General features: G+C 42.7%; 1 protein-coding gene across 1 annotated transcript in view; it reads right to left on the minus strand.

Annotated features, from left to right (window-relative positions):
* The window catches only part of NHSL1 (NHS like 1), a gene marked incomplete at both ends in the record, with an annotated part of 176,620 nt that extends 153,186 nt beyond the window's left edge, over positions 1-23,434 (minus strand). The window contains one exon of the mRNA XM_080342809.1: positions 23,077-23,434. Coding sequence (XP_080198935.1) covers positions 23,077-23,434 — 358 coding nt within the window. The remainder of the gene's footprint in view (positions 1-23,076) is intronic.
* Positions 23,435-24,902: the final 1,468 nt, after the last annotated feature.

Here is a 24,902-nt window from a genome sequence, read left to right on the forward strand (position 1 = left end):
ACAGTATAGGGAAAGTGTGCTGAGAAATAACAACCTCCCCACCCCAAGCGGAATTTCAAAATTAGACCACATATGTGCACCTTACATAGAAGAGAGCTAATATTAAAGGGCATGTTTATTACAACCTAACGTGTCCTGAAACAGGAGAGCTTTTTGGGAAGCATCAATACTGAATGCAAATGTGCAGAACAAACCAAAACAGGGTAGAAACGTGCAAGTGGGGGGAGAAATCAAGCAGGAAGAGGAAACTTGACCTTAAAGCAAAAGGAGGTGAGACACCAATGAATGTAGGAAGAGCCAGGCAGGGCTGAGCATGGAGGAGCAGCAGTCCTCCCACCCCAGCTCCCAGGGAAGGGGGATTACAGGGCAGCCTTAAAACCCTGAGCTTACAGCAAAACAGAGCAGATTAAACAAAAAAAAACAGCAAGTGCAAACCTGCCTGTTTGGACATAAGCACTAGTTTCTGGTTGAATTAAACCCATCATTTGTGAATAACTATCTAAAAAGAAAAAAAAAAAAATTTTCAATTCCTATTAAAGCAGCTGCAAACAGGAAGGGGTAATATCCTGTCTTCTACTTGTTTAGTATCTGAGAGGCATCTGCTGTGCTCTGAACTCCAAACCAGCTGCTTTCTGCCACTGCAACGTAAGTCACAGACTGTGTTGTACCAGGCTGAGAAGTTCAGTGACTCAGGTTTTTCAAGACATTAGGCATTTTTAATTAGTGAGTTGTAACGCAGACTAACATTGAGCAAAACTGGTTTAATTTTCAATTAATTACAGCAGCAGATTAAGCCACACAGGTCTGGCACCAATTTCAATAGGTGAAACTAATGAATACTCAAGGTGTGTGAGAGAAACAGGAATTTCAGCTGAGAATTCCAGTCCCTACAGACAAAGGCAAGAGATGGCGAGAGAGTAGGGAGGCGTACTCTAGAGAAATACAGGAAGCAAAGCTTTTGATTTTGACATGCCAAAAATACTTGGCAATCTAGGTAAAGGAATTAGATTTATAAATGCCGTACTATAGAGAACCCAGAACTGGATACACAGAACTTTTTATTAATAATACCTGTATTATTATTATTATTAAAAGACATGAAAAAAATCACTGGACTAAAGCAGAAAAAAATCCCGGAGTGCAGACCAAAACATACATTAATCCAAACCAGTCAAGTGCCCTAACTGCCAGGTTACAAAGCCTAGGAGGCTTCTTTCCTAGTTTCTTCCTTTCTGGTCCTGTCACTTTCACTTCAACAGGAGGGACAGTGAGTGCTGCTATTTCACACCAGCTCAGTGACTGAAGTGACTGGAGCTCAACTGCCTTCCGTCTGAACAGACGACTTAATGCAAAGTGCCTATCATTGTTCTCAAAGAAGTGAAAAATGAAAAAGAAAATAAACATAAGGAGGTATCAAATGAGTGGCAGAGCCCCATCCACCAGCTTGCTGCCACCATCAAAGGGGGCATTCACATTCTGCTACCTTATCTTGGGGGTTAAAATGCATCTGGAGGAGGTCTAGAACTTTTCAGTGGTGCCTTATTTCTGCTGCTTCCCACACAGACACACCACACCAAGCTCTCCTGGTATATTAGGTATGGCTGGGCAGGTTATGCCAGGGCATAGCGTAGATGCTCCAACAGATAAAACTTACTGAAAAGACACAGAGTCCTGTTTGAAGCAAAAACCAGCACAGACTGAAGCTCGCTGTAGTTTTATGCAGAGCACCATTCCAACAGCTAAGCACACACACACAGTACATGGCTCTGTCATGTCATATCAGACATCACAGAGAGATCTGTTGATATATTAGGGTGTGAAATAATTATTCTGTTTGGGAACAAGCAGCAACCATACCCCTTATATTTTAGACTAAAGCAATAGGAGTTAAAATATAAAACCCTCTTGCAATCACTGCACAAATTCCCATTGTTACTGTTCTAAAAATCCCAACTCAAATTTCCGAATTCATTAGATCCTTGCAGGCAGCTCAAGGGAAGCTGCTGACACTGGTGTAGTGACAACCCTCAGGCTCATCGCTGAGAGCAGCTGGTGCCACCTCCCGCAGCCTTGTGATGCCGGCCCCAGCTTCTGCATCGCGGGAGCCTCTCTGGGCTCCTTGTGCTGCTGCACTTTAGAAAGTTAAGTGAAAAGCCATCCAGGGAAAAGCTTGATAACAACCATGGCTGGGGAAGAAGGAAAAAAAAAAAGGCATCACAGACAGAGGAAAGAAAAAGTAAACCCAAGAACTTTCAAAGCTCTGTACTGATACATGCATAAACTAAAAATAATCAAAGAACCTGCAAACAGCAGGCAGAGACTTCATTTAACAGGTGATGAAAGACATTTATATTATTTATATGAAGGTACAAGGCTGCCATGGCAGCAAAGAAACCAGAAATAGAACATTTGTTATCAATTCTGTGCTCTAAACCAGTACCTCACTGTTCTTCACCCTCCTATATTTTTCCTACTGGCTTCTTTTTAAACAAGATATAATTGCTAACAGATGCTACAGCAGTGCAGTCCTCAATGAATGGGTAATTAACAGATGAAAGTTCAGCACTTGTTTCCAGTTACAGTCAGATGAGCTGTACACTCCTCATCCTGTAAGTGAGGGAAGGGGACAAGCAAGCCAACCTCCATCCCCGGTCCCCACTGTGAAATTGTTCACAGTGGGACAGATCGAGTGGGACTTGGAGGTGCTGAGACAAAACAAATCAGGACCACTCAGATTCTTTAGGCATTGTCTCCAGGATTTGAGAATTGCAAATATTTAAAATATTAACTTTATAATTATAGTGAATATTCTTAAATTTGGGGCAAAGTTGATTAAAAAAAAAATCAGTACTAGCTATCTGATATTGACCAGTGAGATATATATTTTACACATACTCATTACAGTTTGTTTGTAAAAACTTGTACCTCTTTTATTGTAAATAAAGCCTGTGAGTAAATAACTTACGAAACTGCTGATCTTCAGAACATTATTTACCACAGGGTAAGCAAATGAACCGAACTACATGTAGGATATGGAGGAACTGCCATGTATAAAAAAACACAATGTACAGCTTCATATCATCCTACCGCACTTTAGTTGCTTCTCCCACTACTTGACAGCTGTCACAGTTTTCGTTGCTGTGTAGGTAACCTTAGAAATATGCCAACTGGGGCTTGTTTGCCACTTCTCCTACAGGATTTGGTTGTCAAAAACGTAAGTTGCAAGCACAAAAACAAGCAAACAATACATAGAACAAGGACAAGCTTCGGTTAGTCTTCATAATTATTCAGCTGAACTTTAGTTATTGCAAGAATAAGACTGAGTGTCTCAAAAGATGACAAATGAAGACTGTTGTGCCATGCATGTAAATTAGAGTAACTCTGTTATGGTTGAAAATATCACTATCATCATAAACACATGGTGCTGAGATATTCACAATTTCAGAAATGAAAAAGCATTACTTTGGGGAATTATATTCATATTACCCAGAACAGATCTCAGCTGGCAAGAACGTGAATGACTCCATAAAGGGGAACATGCCACACATGCTTATAGGTAGCAGGAGGCTGGAAAGGAGGTTAATAAAACTCAACCTGTAATTTCTGAATTGCTTTTGAGCTAAAAATAATGTTTTAAAGTATTTTCTTTTGGGGGAGGCAGGAGCTGGGAAAGAGTACAGCCTGCTTTATTTAAAGACTGTGAGGAGAGCATGGAAAGTTTTCGTTGTGGTTTTGTTTTGATTTGGTTTGGGGTTTTTTTTTGATTGTTTGGGTTTTGTTTGTTTGTTTGTTTTGTTTTCTTAACTCCTAAGAGCTTCAGCACTACAGATCTGATCTTAAGACAAAAAAGACTATCTAATGGTATTCTATTTAAAAAAAAAAAAAAAATCTATTTTAAATTAACGCATTTATAAGCAGACAGAGATTTTTTTTTCTCCCATAAGCTGCACAAAAAATCCTGAAAATGCACTCATACTACTAACCACTCTAAAGAGTTAATAATAGTTCATTTCACTTAAAATCATTTATTGAAGAAAATATTAAGCCTTATACTTAAACACTTCAGTATTTATTATATCCTTTGGGAGTGGTTACAGGGAGTTGAACTACATACTAGCTTACACCAAAATAACTAAATCTGTTTTCATTTCACACTTCATGTTAATTCTCAGCAAATCTGCATCTGCACATTTATTTTGGAATCGGATACTTATTCAAAACGTTGGCACTGGCGCTGAAGAGGTGGAAGGAGGTTCTGCCAACACAGAGTGGTCAGAAAGTAACGCAGGGTTGGCCAACAGGGTACCAGGGCTGGCTGCCACTTGATGTTTTTCTCTTGAGTGCCACCAAAAACAGGGGCTTCTCTAACTCATATTAAATGGCAGCAGCCCCAAATGGCAGCATTTGGCAATGCTTGCTCAAATCATTTCCCACCTTTGCTCACCAGGAGCTGCAAGGTGTCCCTCGCGTGTCCTGTGCCACCTCCTTGCCATCACCAGTGATTTTGCCTGTCCTTGAGTCATGAGAGTCCTTCCTTTGGGTCACTGCTGCTTTTTTGTGTATGCGCACACCAAGAAAGAAGTGCAAAACGTAAACAACTTTTTAAAGGAATGCGAGTGTGGACCAATGCATCTTTCCTCAGTAAAACAACAACAACCACCACCACCACCACATGTGATTTTTCAGAGCTTTATGAACTCCAGTTCTGTACGACATTTCCTTCCCTGAAATCCAAACCTGTTTTAGCATCCTGACAAGAGCTCAAGGCTGGTGGAACCACTACTACTTCATGGCTTCAACAACGGTGCGTTTTCCTGCTCGGTTCTCCAGTACCCTCCTGCATATCTAAGCATAGAATGGTTTGGCTTGGAAGGGACCTCCAAAGGTCATCTAGTCCAATGCCTCTGCAATGAGCAGGGACATCTTCAACTAGATCAGGTTCTGATATGGACCAAGTAAAACACTACAGCAAGAAGCTACTGGTCACCAGCTGAAGCATTTCAAAAGATCCATCTCCCCCTACAAGAGAAATGGCAGCATTGCTTTGTGTGATAGATTGCAGATGTGGGCATCCTTAAAAAGAAACAACACAGAACATGCAAAAATGCTGCAATACATATTTACATTAGCAAACATTATCTTTTTATTTTTAATAATCATGCAAGCCCCATTGTTACAGCATCCCAGTGTCTCAAGGTCTGCGCTAAGTCCTTCACTAGAAATAGAATACCCACTCCAGTAAAGTTTGCTGGTATTCTGTTTCTAGGGAAAATAGAATATCAGCAAATCAATCAGCTGCACGTAGTATTGGTCATGTTAGTCAACTGAGCACAAACAGATTAGGTCTGATTTTATTTTCATTTGCACCAAGACAGAGAAAACCCAGCTGTAACTGAAGGGGGAGTGGTCCCACCAGTAGCCTACTGGACAAGTCTGTCTGGAGTGCCACTTCTTGGGGGGGATGAGCAAGGGGGCCTGCTGTGAGTTAGAACAGAGCTGCCACCGACACATGTGGATGGCCCACACTTCTCCCGCTACAGCTGGGCACAGCCAATAAAGAACTGAAAGCCACCACTGCCATGTAAACAAGAACAAAAACATGGTTGGCGTCATACCATTCAACAAGTTGACCAACGTGTGACGGACAAACAGAACCCAACACAAGGGAACACGACCACGTCAGTGCACATTCTACAAAGTAATGTGAGCACGTTAGCAGCCTCATCATTCAAAGCTGCTTTTGAGGTAGGGAGTGCAAACAAGGCATGCAAGATAAGCACAGGTTGTCTGCCTATCTGGATTGGAGATGTCACATTGCATGTGTTCAGGTATGTTTTTCTTTAACACAAGAAACATTTTACTGTATTTCCTTGACAATTCAGTAGAGAAACTCTTCATTTTAGCCATCCCCTCTGTGCAGCAGGCACAGGGCTCCCAAGTCAATGCCGATCTCAGCACTTCAACACAAGGGATAACCCCCCTTCAAGCACCTCAGAAAGGTGACACCCTTGCAACCTCCATTTTCAACCAAAATCAAAGAAAACGCGTGAATTTTTCTGTGATCTTCACCTGTACTAGTACAGGTACCGAGAACCTTGAAATTTCATTTGAATTTTATATACATATTGAAAACTTCCACGTGTTCCTCTTAGATATGCTATTCTAAAGATCTTTTTCAGTAAGTCTTTGTCCATTTCCAATTTTCTGGTTGCCAGCAGAAGCACTATGAAAAACTTAGGACTCCATGTAACCCGGAAAAAGTATTAATCATCCTGCTGCCAAGAAAAATATCCTTACTGGGGTACTAAGAAATAACACCCTATCATACAATCTGAAATGTATTATAGCAGATTTTCACATGCGGCTGTTGGAATTAGGCACACACCTTCCAGTTTGGTATTTTTCACTTCCCAGCCTTAATCTAATTTATTTAAATATACTCAACTTTTATTCTGCCAGAAGCAGAAGGAACAATTTATAGCAAAGTGTCAAATTTTTAAATCAGTGGGAGTTAAACTCAAGGCCCTAAAAAATTTGAGACCCTATCTTTACCTTAAGAGTGACATAAAATATTTTTCCCATTAGCACTTTCTACGTCTAACATTTCAAAAGCCACTGCGGACATTTACATCTACCATTCACAAACGTTTTACTGAGAATCCTTCAGAGATTCATATTACATAACTCAGCTGGGCTAAGTATTTGAGAGCAATTAATCACTGGGGATATCACATACACTTCTTTTGTGAAATTCACTTAACTGAAGTCAAAAAGCATTTGACCCTTTCCACAGAAATCCTCAGACATACCTCATGAAGTAATGTGGGTAAGTCCATGTACTTTACAATCCTTTGCTGATTCATGTGGTAAAAACATCCTTGATTTGCTTGCAAGGGCTTGTTGGAACTAATCAAAGTGGGGATATTTTGAGGAAGGCTTTTGAGGATTGTTGAAGCAGGAGGAAAGATTTCACCTCAGGCACTAACCAGCAGACCAGCGACAAGGCTGCCAGCACCAGCGGCGATTGAGGAAGCAAGCAGGAGCCGTGGTGCTGCAGAGCATCTCCGGGCGTGCACAGAGCCCAGAAGGCAAACGGGTAATCCAAGACACCTTTGGACCCTTCCAATATTGATCATTAGAGAACTTTTGGGGTGCACCAAAATGAAATCTTATAATGAGAATAAAAATACTCGATCCATATAATACTGTGAGGCAAAGCAATATCTTGTATTTAAATGTCTATGGAATGTTATAGGGAATAATTTAATTATTTTCCTTTATCATTAAAGTCATTTTAATCATCACAATCAGCCCAAGCCTGCAAAATTCCAGGCACTCCTACTCCCTCCCCAGATCTGGTGGATAGGTTTAGCCACTGATGCCCTATTCATGAAATCCAAACTGATCAAAGTGAAGTTCAACAGAGGGCAAGCCAATGACAGCCAGATCAAGCTTGTGCAGCCTACAAACTGGAAGAGCAGCTTAATCCATTGGGATATCCTGTTTCACCAGGACTGAGACACAGGCTCTGATACCAGCTTGCTTAAGTGTGCTGCTTGACCTTTCTGAATTTTCTTTGCCTTAACTGTAAAATGGGAATTCTGCTATCTTCAAAACCATTTTAATATTTGAGTGAGAACGTCTTTTAGCTATAGCTATAGCCACATCTACACTTGGCCCACTTTGAAAACTCAGCACTCAAAAATGGGATGTTGCTCTTCCATTTAAGGATTTCAGGGGTTTTTTTGGTGTGTGTGTGTGTGTGGTGGTGGCAGTATTTTCATAAAGAGGTTTGCCAGTTCTTTGTGCGTCAGTCCATTCTACTGCATCCACAAGTTCTGTAATATTATTTCCAGTTGCCAAAATAAAGATCTGTCTCTAATCTTCGGGCAAGCCTTAAATTATTATATCAGAGGAGATCCTGCAAGCTTACAGTACAAGAATTCTGGTCATTGTTAGAGGTCTCATAGGGATGGTGGAAACTACAAGCACTCTAAGCACCGGTAGTACTCATAGGATTTAATCCATAGCATTTTGACTGTTGTTGATTTTTTTATTCTTTTTTCCTTCCCCCCATAAAATTACCTCCAGCAAAACAAGCAACACTTTTACCCCTCCCCTTCATCTGTTTATTTTTGTTTCACATACAAACAAAACCCCCACTAGCAACAACAAGACAACACACATGAGAATCTACCCCGACTACAAGATGGCTGCAGAGGACACCACTTTGTTAGTTCAACGGGACCAATGCCGGCCTCATGCTCGCTCACTTTCTTTTCAGTCCACTCCACTCCATTTGTGCATCTGCTCTTGTAACCACTTTACCTTCTCAATCCACAGCAAAGCAGATTAATTAAACGCAAAGGAGACGTCAGCTGGATGTGCCAGCACAGGTAGCCATGTTCCCCCACTTTCAGACCCCAGGGCACCCCAGAGCGGGGGCAGAGGCCCAGCCGGGAGCCACGGCGCCACTGGCCCGGCTGCCACTCCGCAGTCCTGCACTCACACCATATTCATTACCGAATATTCATAGAGCTTGATTAAAAACTCAAGGGCAATCCTTGGTTAGGAGGAGCTGTGATTTCAAATTTCAATATTGCAAAAATCCAGCTTCCAGAGCATTCCTGGATATACCACTGGCTGCTGCTTCCACTGCTGGTAATTCCCTCCCCTCCCAAAACAACCCCCCCCTCTGTTTCTACAGCATTTCTGTAAAGAAGAATGAGGGGTAGTCTCAGCAGTTGCATGGAACACAAACCTGTGATAGCCAGAGCTACTGAAATAAATGGGGGAAAAGCTAGAGGCAAATAGGGTTCAAAAATATTTTTTAATAAAAAAGCAATTTAAAAAAATGTACCACAATCCACACACAAAGCAAGCTGTTTACAGAGAGAAGAGGAATACAATAGCATTTCCTATGCAATAGATATGCAAAATATTGTTCTAAACCAGCTACCTAATTAGGAAACATTTGGGGATATCATCCCCCCAAAATAAAAATAATTTTAAAAAAACAAACACCACCACCAACAACAAACAAAAAACCCCACAACTTACCTACACACTTTTCACTTTTGTTCTCTCTCCTACATCTTCACTATTATAAACACTCTCCCAAAGTGCCAGCCTCAGCATTTTTTACTCCTAAGCAAGCGGGCTCTTCCCTACAAAGACAGCGCTTAAGTCAGAGAGACTGAGCTCCAAGGATGTGAGCATGGGGGAGGGAAACTTCAATATTATAATAAGACCCATCCATCAAGCACTGCTATAAAGCTCTTTTGTTCCGAGTTCATACTTAGTAACTCAGGGTCAAAATTGATGTTGGAAAATGCAAACCATAAGTCAACCCAGACTTTCACCCCTCTGTTCTTCTTATCCTTAAAAGCAAACAAGAAACAGGCAAAAAAATTTTAGCCACACAATAAACTTATACAAAAATGTACATCAAGGAATATTATCAACTTTAAAATGACTGTGGATTAGGTTCTTGACCTACACTACTAATGATACAGATTAGAAAAACAAATCTTTAGGATACAGTGCCTTTACTACTTTGGTTTTCTTACAGTTGGGACAAAGTCAATCAGTTCTTTTCATCTGGTGGGGTTTTTTTGTTTGTTTTGGCTGGTTTGGTTTTCATTTTTGTTTTGTTTTCTAATTGAAGAGTGAGACACACATGTAAGGTTTGGTTGAAAACACCACAGGGAAAACTAACTGATTTAAAAAAAAAATACCCACACAACACTTTTCCTCCCTGGTAAAAAACAAAGGAAGACATCTCTATTAGCCTTTGGCTTTAAGAAGTCCCAAGTCAGATGTGGGCAGCCTTAACAAAGAAGAAAAATAGTAGGTATTACAAATAAAAAGCAGTGGTTTCATTGCAGCAGAGAAAACAGGATGTATTCCATAGTCTATAAGTATTCTCCTTAGAAACACAGTAGAAAAAAAAAAAAATCATTCATTATGCTCAAATACTTAAGGCCAGACTTTTCAGTGAACCCCATTTTTGTAAGGTTCCACAGTAGAAAGCAACAGAGGTGCCACATACCTGAGGTTACAAGCTTATCCAATGCATATTTCCCAGAGGTGCTGTAACAAAAAATCAATATACACTACAAGGAGAGTGTAAGACAAGAGAACTCTGACACAAAACTGTGATCTAGTATTTAAATCCCTTAATTTTAAGATGATCAAGTAGTCTTTAGAATTGTCATCTCAAAAGTTTTTCAGGTTTTATTCCAAGAGTTTACATATAACATCTTTCATATGGGAAAAGTCCTGCCAAGAGCTTTAAATATAGCTGTATCGAATGCCAGTTTGGCTTCTTCCATGAGAACTGGGACACTTTAACAAGAGTTTATGAACTTTCATTGGAAAAAAAATGAATGTATAATACTAGTTTGCCATCCATGTGTGTAGGTAATAGGTTATGTAAAATAGCAGATAATCCTGCAGTCTAACAGAAACATTTTTAAATAAGAAATTTTTCTCCAATAGCTTTTATTTAGCCCTTAAATCACAAGTTTCATTTAAAGCACCATCAGATGTACTAAGTCCTGCCAATTAACTCAGCGTAAAACGGTGCTTACTGAGAGGAAAGGTAAGAAAATGTGTTAATTAGCAGCAATTCAGGATACTGAGAGGACTTTTTTATTTGATCAACTGCTGCTGTGGATGATGAAAAAGGTATTTCCCATAATTCTCATTGGAGTTCACTTGCTTGTCTCATGCAAGATGAAGAAGATAACTATAAGGTATATTTTCTAACCCGCTTAATAACACTCCGATTGCCAAAAAAAAAAAAGTAAAAAAAAAAGTATTAATGTAACCTAGATCCTAGACAGTTTCTAAAAAAACTAGCCAAGAATCTTTGTCCAAATTTCAAAGAGAAGCCGCTGCTGAAATTCTTAAGCAGGCGGAAGGGTTGTTCAGGGCTCCTGCAAACACTGAATGCTTTTCACTCAGTAAGGGATGCTGACAACAATATCTGCAAGGTGAGGCACTGGAAACAGTTTCCACCAGAGATAATTTCCACTTCTGGTATCCGGTTTATGACCTTGCCTTTCAACAGAAACAGTAGGTATGTTTTGCTGAGAGTATTAAAGTTCTTCCAAAGAAGCACTGCAAGGTGACAAGTCCTCAAATAAATAATTATGTACTTTTTGGCTACTAGCTTTCTTACTTAAGACTAAGACCTTCCCTTACCCATCCTTTTTCAGATAGATGTACTAAGCTGTTTACCTAAGACCGCAGAGTACCCCAGCTTTCCTGATCAGGTTGTCCATCTTGGATACAAATTAGCACCCCTCTTTGACAACCTTCCACTAAGAAGAGTATTAGGGTTCCTACTTATAATGCTTTGACAAGAGGCAACGAGCACAAACTGAAACACAAGAAACTGCATTTAAACACGAAATAAAACTCTTTTTTTACTGTAAGGATGGTCAAACACTGGCACAGGTTGCCCAAGCAGGTTGTGGATGCTCCATCCTTGGAGATATCCAAAACACAAGTGGACACAGCCCTCAGCACCCTGCTCAAACTGAGCCTACTCCGAGTTGGGGGTTGGATTGGGTGATCTCTGGAGGTACCGTCCCATTTCTGGGATTCCGTGATTTCACTGACCACAGGAAGAGTGTTTACACTTTAAGCTGCAAAGCTCTCAATACATGATCCTTCCTTCCAGCCTTGAGAACTTTCACTTGAAGGTTTCATTCCATTCAAACTCACATAGTCATAGCTTCAGCAACGGCCACTAAGGCAGAGGAGAATAAAAAGAGGGTACTACAGCAAACAGCATGGAGTTCAAGTATCTTTTATAACACCCTAGAAGCAGAGACTGCTCCAGTGTTAATGGAGATCATGCAGGACTTTCAATCTGGTCACTTCAGGGTGTGGCTACAGCATTCATACCAAAACCTGCCCTTGGATCAGCCTTTTGTCAGTCATCCATTTTTCCAGTATTCATTTCTGTTAAATGCTCAAATATTCCAGGATTCAAACTTTTACCAGAAATAAACCCATGATTTCACTTATCTTCAGGATTAAGTTTATTCATAGTTTATTTTAAGTCACTAATAATAATACTCTAAATTAGAAATACCATATGTGTATAGACATAAATAGTGACAAAACCAGTGGAGCACAAACATGCCAAGCTGACAGGAGCTCAGATGATGACAAGCTTTTGTCTATCGTGACCTAATTTGTTTTTCCATCAGTTGTACTACACAATGCATTTAAATCATTTAAATATTTGATGTGTTAAGCTACAGCACATTATCTCTACATACAGTGCTAAGTTACCTACTCTCCATCCTGCTGTTTACAAGCTGTACCTAATTCCAGACCGCAGCAAGTTTCACAACTTGTCAGCAAGGTTACTAACAGTAACAAAATAGTTTCTAAGGGAAAAAGCTACTATATTTTGTGTGCTGGGAAAATGGGTGGGAGAGGAAAACACGCTCTGTTAAAGCAACAGGGTCAAAACAACATGCCTGGAAGAGCACTCCCTCCCATGTTACCATGCCCTGCAGAGGGCACATCACAAATTACGGAATTGAAGCCAAAGTCAGAAACAAGTGGGAGCAGGCAAGATAACAAGTAGTGCAGATGGTTTTGGTCTTCGTTACCATTAAGTAGACACAATGTCTCTGTAACAGATATGGAATAAACAGAGGCTTTTGTAACATGACAAACAAAAACCACCAAGAACTCTAAAGTTTTTGTGGTATTCTTTGCCTCAGGCAAACACTCTGTGGATTTCTAATTACCTGCTCTTCCTCTAGACCTCAGGAAGGCCCATAACTATTGTGAAACTTTGGGTTCTTCAACACAGATCTTTTCAAACCACACTTAACTAAATTGCCATCTTCTAGCTTGACTTGTATGTGTTAAGACTAGACTCTCTTGAGGCAAAGAGTCTCGTGCTCACAGTTAAATCTGCATTGTGGCTGTGCTAAATGAGCACTTTGGAATGTTTTAAGGAAATTTGTGATCGCAAGTAGGCCGACCCTGAAGTTTCACCTTCTTCCACCATAAGCAAGCGCCGCCTCCCTCCTCTCTGTGCATGGGACTTGTTGCTGAAGGACAGCCCTGTCCTACTGCAAACCACCAAGACAAGGCAGAGCAAGAGAACTGGCTCACACTCACCTCATTTTCTCTAGCTTTCCTATCTTTCCTGAACATAAAGATCACAATTATAGATTGTAATTCTGTATACTTTATAATATAGTTATTATATTATTATAGCTGCGTCTGTAATTCCAAAGTAAACTATAATAATCTAATTACATTTAAACCACCCTTGTTCAGACCACGCTTGCCTCCCCAGGATGAGGTACGCCCTACACGATGCTACCCAGGATTTCGGCAAGCACGGAGGCAGATCCACTTCAGCACACGTTGCGCAACCGGTGCCCAGCCCAGCTGCAGCCCAACGGGGTCAGGGCCCCCCCCAGCCTCCGCAGCACAGCTCCCCGCAGGGCGGGGGCTGTCCAAGCCTGCCCAACAGGACCACACACCCTCCCCACGGCAAGGGCAGCAGCCAGGGATATAGGGAAGGGTGTCGGCCCCAGGGGGATCAGTTGCTATACCAGTTTCCCATGTCTGAGCTTCCAACAAGCTCCCAGCACAACTGGTACAAAATCCTGCTATTCCCCCATTATCGCCCTTCTACTTCCTACCTGTTCCCTATGGCATGCATTCAGCCCTGCAAACTGACTTTTTGTGATAAGTATGCTTGTGCCTTATAATACTCTTGATATTCTGTCACATACACATGCTAATAATAATGAAAAAAAAAATTAGCAGGAGGAACTGCACAGTAACCACCTACCTATATTTTAACAGAACAAGGAAATACGTTAATAAACAAGCTTTAGAAAACTGCATCTAAACTAACACAGCAAGCCATATTATGAACATTATATTACTTTCATTCTCTTTCTCCCTCATACCACATGTAAAACAAACTTATTCTTTCCCTATTTAAAATGTCAAAGTTCACAAATAGGGTCCAACACTACAAATCAAAACAGTATAAGCTATACACTTAATTGAATTATTGTTCATATATACATTCACATATATCTCAATCTTAGAGAGTAGTTATTTCCAGAATTTCTTGTATCATTCAATATTTGAGAACAAGGATTTTATTTGCATCATGTCCAGAATAAGTGGGATGAGATGTAGATCCTGCTGTGTAATCAAGCTTTGCTTGTGCTTTCTTCTAAATTGAATACCAAGCACCCCAGCTAACAATAAAGGGAATGTTTTAGATAAGTTTTGTAAGAGCCTGTTCCCATTCCCCAGTTGTTGGTTTCTTTTTTTCTAATTCAAAATGTTTTAAGTGACAATGTGACTAACATTTTGAGGTTTTCTTTATGATGTTTAAAGATACTGAATTAGCCAAACATCACTTGGTTTTTTGAGCCACCCAAGCAGAACCAGTTACTTAGCATCAACCAGATATTGAACAGGAAGGGAAAACCAACACCACTCACTTGGGAGCTCTTCTCTCCCATACAACAGGAACAAAAGGTGCCACTAGAGATAACCCACAAAGTGCTCCTCTCGGGTCCTGCTGAGCTTCCCGTAAGCAAACTCCATCTGTTGCCAAAACTTGCCAAAACCTGCCAAAACAGAAGACAGCCTGCCAGAAGAAAGACTAAACTTGCTTTCTCACTCAAACTTGTGCTGTTGAGAAAGCTTAACAGTCCAACAACCAGACACAGAAGAATATATGTAAGGCAGTGAGCGGCAATACTTAAAAGCTGATGAGAGCTCTTCTGTAGCCAACATTTTGGTACTAAGAAGGAAAAAAAAATGGGAGGAACAAGGAGAAAGAAGAGCATTCAAGTACAAGATGTTACCACTTGGAGTATTCTGGAGAAGTCTCTTGTTTTCATTTTCTGCTTGGCCATTCAACCAGAAAAAAAATAAAATAAAAACCCACCATCACTATTACTCAATATGCTTGAAATCTCTACTTGATCATCCTTCCATTACAATTTACATTAGTACTTATTGCTAGTAGAAATATTGAGTAGCTCAGTTCTTCAGATAGCAACCATAGTTCCAGTTTACTTCAGGAGGCATCTGTTGCAGTCCTAATCTCTGAAAAGTAGGAGCTAAGTTAATTAAAAATTTACAATCTTAGATTAATCAAAATTTGCTTAGAATACAGTCTGATTACAGTAAAAGCAATATCAAATCAAGTAGCTTAACAGATTTATGGGTTATCAGAATGTTAAATTTCATATTAAAACAGAGCTGCTCCTCACATCTGGATTAAGGAAATTAAACCTACTGAAACATTAAAGTATCCTTTAAGTTCAAAAGTTATAAGATATTCACAGATATTCACTAGAGTTTGAGGTTTTCTTATTTCAAGTAATACCTGGATACTCTCACTTCCACTGCTGTTATGGTGTACGTGGTTTTGCTCTTGTTTTACACTTCTATAGCAGAGCAATAGACATCTCTGTGTTTGGAAGGGAAGCATTAAAAATGGACAAAGGGATCTACTTGAGCAGGATTAAGACTATTACTATGGTGCTATCCGTTGTGCCACAACCCCAGCCAGGAAGCTCTTACACTGGGGCTAACAGCAAGGGGTATGACACGGAGGAGCGACAAGGGGAAAAGCCAGAAAGCTCATGAGAAAGCAAGAAGCTCCATCAAACATCACCTTTTCCTATCTCTGCTTCCCATCCCCTCACATCCTTCCTCCCAAATCCTACCAGCTGTCAGGCATGCAGAGAGCCTTGCATTTGAGGAAGGGGAGATACCCAAGGCCAGTTATATCAGGCATGGCATGGATGGGGAGGTGCAGAGTGGACATTGAAACTGCCACCCCTCAGAAGAGGCAGGGTGGGGAGCCCGAACTAGGAAAGAAAAAGAGAAAGAGGCAAGTAAGGGAAAAAAAGACTAATCAGGCCTTCACTTAAAAAGTGTGTAGACCAGTGGCTCTGATTGGGAAATTACCAAGAGAAGTTATGGCAAAGCAACTACTCAGCGCTGTCTCTCTCTGCAGGCACAGCTCCTCTGCCTCCAAACTGCACTGAGATGGAAGCTCTGCCACATTCAGTAGGACCTTAAACGTTCATGTTCTAACTACTCATCATTCTCAAAGGGCAATGAAATCTCATATGTACAATTAAAAGACAGGAGGCCAACAAATAAATAAATAGAAATGACCTAGCATAAAACACCATAATTCACAAATGACAAAGAAAAAAAAAACAAACCTGAAGCCAGAAGAAGCCCTGCCCAACTAAAACATGGTATGACATAAATACAAGCAGCTTGCGAAGTCCACCCACATTAATCTGTGCTTAACCCACGGGCAGAAAGATCTTTTTCCTAGTCTCTTAAGTGGCATGTCATCCAGGCTCTCTGGAGTCTGCCATCCGACCAGCAGGTTTCCTATCAAACCTACAGCCAAGAACAACATTTAATTACCATGTTTAATTGATCTTGTTAACTGTTAGGGTGGACAGCTTTGATCTCGCCTGCTGATAGCTAGTTTACGACTACAAAAGAAACCAGGACTTTGCATAATCACCAAGCCTTCAATGTGTGTTTTTTAATTCCTTCTATTTCTCAATCTCCCTCTCTGTTTGTGGTGCATTAATGCTCCTGATAACATGAACCAAAGCACATGCCCTCATTTATCCTATCATTTATTTAAATATTCGGGGGGAAAAAGAAAGACAAGGCAAGGGAAATTGGCCTTCCTTCACCCAGAAATACAAAAAAAAGGCCAGAAATTACCATAGTGAATATGGGCTTGGCAACGTTAAGCATCCCATAGCTGACGGCAGCCAGCACCAGTTCAGAGGAGGGTGCGGGAATCATCAAGCACACGTGGGATAACCTGCTTCTCATCCCCCTTGAAAGCCTCATCTCACTCTCCACTAGTTAGAGGCTGGTTTAAATTCCAGCATGGAGGTTTTGAGGAATTTCAGTGGCTTTCCACTGTGTTGTTTTATGTTTGCTAATAGGTTCACCCAAAAAATGCCTCTTCTGCAGGAACTTCATATTAACATCTTAGGAGAGAATCCCACAAGACCAAGATTACTAGTTTACACTCAACCAAGCAGAGAGTGTGCCAGTACTAATAGGAAGAGAAATTTCTGAGGACATTTTATGTTACCCTAAAATATCTACGAACCTTCAAAATAGATCCTAATTAAAAACAACTAACTACAAGTATGTTTAATTCATTAACGCTGTTTTCCTGAATGATCAAGCCAATCATAAGATCTACGGAAATAAACGTTCATAGGTGTTGTATAATAGGTTCTGAGCAATACACAAAGAAGCTCTAAATTTCAGCCAAAGAGTGTCAACTGTTTTCAAAACAGCAAGCCAAACCTTCATCAAACTGAATTCAGCTGGAGCTTTGCCACTCAGCAGGACAGCGACTTGGCCCACGGACCCTATGGGAAATCTTTTTCTAACTCAGACTTTCTTCCTGCTTGTTTCAAATGAAATCTCCTTTGGATCAGGTTGAATTTCCACAGATAATTAGTCTTGCACTAGCTAAAGAAAACAAGAGTTATATTGCTTCTTAGCAGCAATCTGAATGATTACAACAGGGTAAAAGAGAAAATACCTTTTTTTTTCCTTCCTAGGGGAACTGAGCTGTTAACTGTTTAACATAGTTTGAACTTTGCTGCTGAATCTTCATATTACAGAGCAAAAGAGAGAAGAAAAGTACCATTGCGTGTGGTCACCTAAAGCATCTGTAGGGTATTGTAGCCAAACTGTAGCTCTCAAATACGGTTAAAACAGATTTTTTCCCCTGAAAGTCAGTCCTTTCTCACCAAAGCTTCCTCAACAACACACAATTGTTTTGGTGGTTGGCTTTGGGGTTTGTTTTTTAGGTTGTTTTGTTTTGTTGTTTGTGTTTTGGTGGGGTTTGGTTTTTTGGTTTTTTGTGTTTTGGTTTTTTTTGGGAGGGGGGGCGAAGTAGTGTTTCCATTGGATTGCATTTTTATTTCAAAACCATTTTCTAATGAAGGTTTCTTCTTGTCACTATAAGATGACATATCTTCTACACTCTTTCCTTCTACCAGAAGCTACAGAAAGCCCAGAAAGTCAGCCAGCCCATTCATCTCCTGCCTGCTGCTGATACTGTCTCTAATAATGCTCATTTTTGGTGGCTCGGGATGGAGGAGGGGTTTCCCTAGGAATAAGCTGAATAAAGCTTCCTGTTCAGCTGAAGCAGGAAACGTGCTCCTGTATTGCCTTACACATAAAGAGTGGAAAATACTTACTAAACAAAATAGCAGGAGATGGAGTGTAAACTGGGTTGTCCTTACATCATCCAGACAAATAGAAAGCCATATTCCCCACCCCCATAGCTCTCTTTCATTAAAGTGCTTAAACTTAAAAAAAATACATACATATGTATACACATTCTGCATGAACATCAAATGATTATGCTGTGCCTTTAAAACCAAACACTGAAACATTTCAAACAACAACACTAATTAGGAGGTAGCATTTCCTCCCTCCCACAGGATCAGTTTCTTCTTGTTAGAACAGGAGGCACAACTGGCCAAACCCCATCCTGCTGCTGGAGAAACTGAACCAGAAGTTGTCATTAGGTTAACCTCCCAGCATTTCTCTCAAAATATCTCTTCAGAAAGACTAAAAATAAATAGCATAGAAGATGGAAGGGACAGCTTTCCAGTCTGTCAGACCATTAGGATTCACAGAAAAGAACAGCAATATTAAATTTTGCATAAGTATCTGCAGATGGTTGAAGACAAATATTAATGGAAAAAATGTCCTTCTTCTTGCCCTATGAAAACAATGACTGTTCAAGGCCTCACAGCATTTTCCAAGAGCTGGCCTTGTAATTCATGAAAGATTTCCCCGCTGCCATCATATGCCTTTTGATGAGCTCTGATCACTTCAAAGAGGCACTTGTCCTCACCCACCCTTACGTTTAAGAACTGAAAGTGATGGAAAGTATTAATACATCACCTAATGCTAGGTCACAGCTACAGATGCACGCTGCTAGAAGATGAAAAGCTGCTAGGCAAGTTCGATGGTGTAATCCATATTACAGCAACTGGATGCTGGTAACATACAACAAAACACCACGCAAAACAGCAACGCACATAAGCTTAATGAAATCCTGATGAAAGACTGTTAAAAACAAAGAGTACCAAATCTAATTAATTCTCTAGACCTGGCTAAAGCAGTTAAACTAAGGTCATGAGTACTGCGTATTGCACTTCAATTTAATAAACCAACCTTGAGCCACTAATGCCTCCCACCACCATGAGTTATAAACCAGTCATCAGCCCCTGGGGACATGTCTCATATTTTCATGTCCCTTCTAATGGCACAACACCCTGTTCATCATGCAAAGCTCTGCCACTGTAAAGGGAAAGTTTAAGACAGACAAACCAAACTGGACAGAGCTGAACATTCCAATGAAGCCCATTGTTCATGGTAAGCCCTGGAAAAAGCATCGCCACTAAGACTGCACACAACTGAAAGCGACCTTCAGTATACTGAAGTATATGAAATTAAACTCTGAGTGTGTGTGGCACACCAGTGCAAACCCCTTGGAAAGCCGGCCTCCTAGCTAAAGGACGTGGCACAGGTCCAGCCGCTCTTGACAGATGAGGAAGTTTCCCACTTGTAAGGGTTGCAAAGATGTAGCACCTACTGCAATGCAGCACATGGTTGACCAGTTTGCCACATTAGAAACTTCTTTCACTTCTGGTGCAATGAAAGGATTTGCTTGAACAAATACATTCACTATGGGATACCAAACAGCATATAACAGAAGAGAAACAGCTGAGATCATTCAAGCAACATTTATCTACTCACACTCCAATACACACACCTAGGAGCACATGGATCCTACACACCCACAGAGGACACACCATACAGCCAGACAAGCAAGCACAGTCCACAGCTGTAGAGAACAACTAACTGAAGACAAAGAGCTTTGTTCTGCCTGCTTTCCCTCCCTTGCACACTCACCCCTGCTCATGGAGGAACAAACACTAATGGACCCCAGTTATCTCAAGGATATTACACTGAAACAAAATTATGATAGTACACAAAAGAAAAAACCCTCAAAATTTCAATGTATGAACTTTCCCAAGCACCAGGGATACGGTGTAGCTTATACCAGCTGCCAGTCTGCAGCTACTTGCCAAGAAACAGTTCTGCCCCAGATTTGATGTTTGCTAGTCCTCTTCTGGTCCTTCCCATAGAAGATCATGATGGGATCAGTAAAGTCCCCCTGGGATCTTGTGCTCCAAGAGGAAACTATTGTCTGGGCCTCACAAAGAGAACAGGAACCATTTATTCAAGTAGAAATTACCAATGATTTGAAAAGTAGGCGTACAATGTCCTATCCCCTCATCCTGAAAGCCAGAGCAAAATTCTTAAGTCATCTGACACAACATCATGCTACATCTGCCTGCATACCACAAGAGATACAGTAATTTACAATATTTTTCCCCACAAGTAAAAATTTATGAGCAATAAGAATCTAGTAAATGGGAACACAATCAAACTTTTTACAGTCCATGTTGTTCTTAAAGTCCCACACCAGCAATCAGCTTCTTCCATGAAGCTTCTGAATCTTCAAAAACGGGAAGGAAAAATCCTCCTTGTCATTGTCCTCCAACAAAGCCAGCATTATTAAACCATTCTCTTTCTTTTGCAGATATTTCCCTTTGATGCCGGCAACAGGGTTCAACTTGCAGGCAAGCCTTGACAACTTGCATTATAGAGATGGTGGTGATGCTAACTACAACTGATCATCCCAGCCGATCTCCGTGAACAGATTACAATATGTAGAAAGCACATAAGAAATGACCTGTCTTTATATGCAACTTCACAATAATATACTTAGCCTACACACCAATTCCTTGTGATTGATAGGCAAATAAAATAATCTTTCTTTACAAGGCGGCTGTATTTCACGCAATTAAAAATACATATTAGAAGGAAAACATCATTAATTCTCCCTGACATTAATAAATGAGATACTTAAAAAGTAAATATTAGCAGCAGCAATGCAGCTGTTAAGTAGGAAAATTAAATTTGACAGTAGAGACGCCACTTACTGAAGAATTTAAAACCAAATGGAGAAAGCCAAACGTAAGAACTGCGTCCAGTTTTGGGAATTGCAACGACAAGAGCAAAGATCATCAAATTAAAAGCAATAACAGGCTTAGCTCAAAGGACTTAATTGTAATAAAAAAATAAGTAGCAAATACATAACTTGTGCAAAACAATGACCAAGAAAAAAATGTAATAACTAAATGTCTGACACATGTAAAATTTCAGGGCTTGCATAGTGCAGCAATAGCCTCATTTCACCCTTCCCTTTAGATGTGTTGCATCAGTGTACGGTAATAAGTAGCTCCCTATTTAAAATAAAGATAAATGCTGCTTCCTATCAGGGCATCAATGTAATATACCACCATACTGCCGGTATTCCCAGTAGTAGAACATTCTAACTTCAAGTCTGACTACACCATGCCATGCCATGCCAAGCCAAACTAACATAATTATATTGGCAGAAAAGGATATACCTGTTTTGGTAAGGAATAAAAGCTCCTTAAGTTTGTCAAGCAGTTACAAAGCATCAAAAAGTCAAACTGATTATCACAAAGCTTTAGCCTAACACAAACCACAGAAATAGCCTTTTCACAAGGGTGACAATGGTTTCCTCCTTTGGAGGAACTGTTTACTGAAGTATACCACAGGGAATAATTCTGCAATGAAACAGGCAAGTTTCCCACAGTGTGTACATATTCTTTGAAACTTACCTGTGAAAGGCCTTCCTTACCAATTTTGTTCCTATGTATGCCCTATGCAAAGCAAGCTTTCTACTCCCCATTTAGAAGAAAACTATCAGTGGTCTCCCACCAGCAGTCCTATTTAGGGTAGGCTTACACCTTACACAGCTGCCACAGAAGTTGCAACACAGTTCTTTGGATTCCTGAATGTTTCCAACACATTTAGAAAGCTAAGCTGATGTTGCAAGCCAGCTACTATACTCTGTGGGGAGCTAGGACACACACAAATGAAATTCCATGTAGCAGATACAATTTTTATGGGATCCTTTCTCTAAAGTTGGATCAAGCTCGGAAAAAACTTTTCCTATAGCTCTCTGCAGCTGTAGAGTTAGTCGCTTCTGAGGGACACTTTACAGTGGCTCAGAAAGAGACTTAACAAGAATCTCCCCATACTGCCACTACTTAGGAATCCAAGGCCAAATCTGGACCTTGCTGCTTATGCTCTGTATGAAGTTGCAAACACAAACTTCAGGTCAGTTCTGCACATAGAACAAAAGCTCAGGAGAAGCGAAGGAGACAAAACCAGCCCCAAAGTATATCCAGGTTTCTATTTATTGAGGTCTTCCCATGCACATATAAAAGAATTAGTCAGGCATGCGGGCTGAACTGTCAGAAGCCCGGCTGATCCGAAGTCTAGCTCAAACCCGGCATAAACATATAAAACAAACCCACCCAGCCCTCCCCCAGAACTATCACGCTATCTCCCAGCTAAAATCCCCCGCGCTGGAAGCGTTGACAGCCAGCCAGCCCCCTCGGACCCCGCGTCACCCCGCTGCGCTCCCTGCCAACTCCCCCTCCCCACTCAATTAGATTTCTGCCAGACAGAGGCACCGGTGAAACACCAGCAACCACTGGCCTCACACGGTGACACTCCTCTGCTCGGGCGGCAGCCAGCGCCGGAGCCGCCGGATAGAAGCCCGGGGCCGGGGTCAGCAGGAGGGGGACAAGGAGCGCCGCGCTGCAGCCGGCAAGCACCGGCGGGGCCCCGGGAGAAGAAGCGGCGGGACGCCGGTGGCGGCCGTCGCCACCTGAACACGGGAAGGGCGAGAGGGGGATGCTTCAGCTTCCCTCTTCTTTTTCCTTTTTTTTTTTTTTTTTAAACAAATAAATAAAGCAAAGCTGGCCGCGCAAGCCGCCCCGCCACCGAGCGGGCGCCCCCCGACAGCCCCCCTCGCCACCGTCCCGGGCTCGCAGCGGCGGGGAAAGGAAAGGTCGCACTCACGGATCTTGACTTTGCGGTGGTCGAGGCGGGCGAGAAGCGTCTCCAGGGCGCCGAGGCGGCGCTGGAGCCGGGCGTTGCGGTGGCAGAGGGAGTCCGCTTCGCTGAGGATCCCGCCGAAGATGTCGCCGGCGCAGCGGGAGAGGTCGGAGAGCTGCATCAGCAGCGACACCAGAGCGTACGAGCTGACCTGCTCCAGCGCCCCGAAGAGCGGCACCGCGCCGCGGCGGCGGCCGCCGCCCCCCTCCGCCGACCCGGCGTGGTCCCCCGGCGCCGGGCCGCCCCGCTCCGCGCCATCCCCGCCGGCCTCCTCCAACCTGCACAGCTTCAGGGGCTCCAGGGTTCGCAGGGGGAACGGCATCGCGGCCGGGGGAAGGAGGGCAGCGCAGGGCACGGTGGCGGGGAGGGAGAAGCTAGGCGTCCCCGGCGCAAAAAGTCTTCATCTGCGCAGCGGCCGCGGTGACAAAAGTTCAGAAAGAGGAGAGAGAGAGGGAGGGAGAACAACAACAACAAATGAATCGGGGCGGGAGGACGGGCGGGCTACGCGCTCCAGGGCCGGGGGGGAACCGCGGCCGCCGCCTCGGCGGAGGGGGAGCCCCGCACGGCGCCCATGTGCGGGAGCGGCCCCCGGAGGCGGGAGCGGCCCCGGGAGGAGCGGGGGGAGAGCGGAGCCGGGCGGCCGCCGCCGCAGCACCGCCGCACGGCGGGCGCGGGCAGAGCCGGCGCGGTGCTGCCCTGCGGCCGGGAGACAGGAAAGAGCGCGGCTTTTTTCTCCCCCAAGTGGAGACAGGATCCGAGGGGAACGTGGGAGGGGGGGCTGAAGCGCCCTGGATGCGGCCACAAAGGAGGAAAAGCTGGCAGAGAAAGAAGGGAAGGAGGAGGAGGAGGGGAGAGAAAAGCCCAGAGCAGCCCCACCTGGGGAACCCCGCGCCGTTGCAGGCACTTTTCTGAACGCACCAAACTCCCAACCCGGAAAGCGAGAGCTTGAAAGAGAGGAGGAGAGAGGGGAGTGAAGAAAAAAAAAAGTCTCCGCGAACCTGGGAAAAGAAAAGGAGGCCGCCGCCTACCTGTAGCTCCCCGAACTGGAGCCTCTGCCAGAGCCTCACCCTTCCCAGCCAGCTAATAGCCGAAGTAGCCGCTGCCGGCTCGGCCCAGCCCCGCGGCGGTCTGCGCCCAGGCCAGCGGGCATCCCCGGGGCGCACCAGCCTCCTCCTGCCCGGCGAAAGGGGTCAAAGAAGAGATGGGGAAGATCGCCGCTGGCCTCTTGCCTCAGCCTCTTCCCCTGCTTTGCCGCAGGTCAGGCTGGGGATGCTGCTCAAAAGCAGGGGAAAATGAACAGCCTGCCTGGGAAACACGAGTTGAAGAATGAGCAGAGCTGTAATGGTTGGTTGTGGTTAATTTCTAGTAAGGTTGACACCAAGGTAGGAAAAGCAAAGTCTGAACTAGGCGGCATGACATCAAGTGTTGCAGCACCAAACATTGCCCTAGCATGTAATTCTGGTACAGATGGAAGGCAGGTTCACGCTTTAGAAGCCCCCACACTTTGCCCCTGTAAGACACAATCAGCTCTTCGTCGCCATGACTGCTCTAATGGGCTATTCCCCACAGAACCAATTTAGTGTGGTAGCAAGTGTCAACAGCTGCTATTTAATTTTAATTGGACAATGGCCTACTGGCTCTGGGCTCCTGCTATATGATAAAGAAGGGAACCCAATCCCACTCTTCTTATGGAAAAGGGCCCTTTCCTGCCCCAGTGCCTGCTCTGGCCCCCACTGCAGCTGATGAATCTACATGATGAAAGAAAGAGAACCAGCTGGAGAAGGAAGGAT

This window comes from Nesoenas mayeri (genome assembly GCF_963082525.1).
Source record: "Nesoenas mayeri genome assembly, chromosome: 3".
Classification (NCBI taxonomy): Eukaryota; Metazoa; Chordata; class Aves; order Columbiformes; family Columbidae; genus Nesoenas; species Nesoenas mayeri.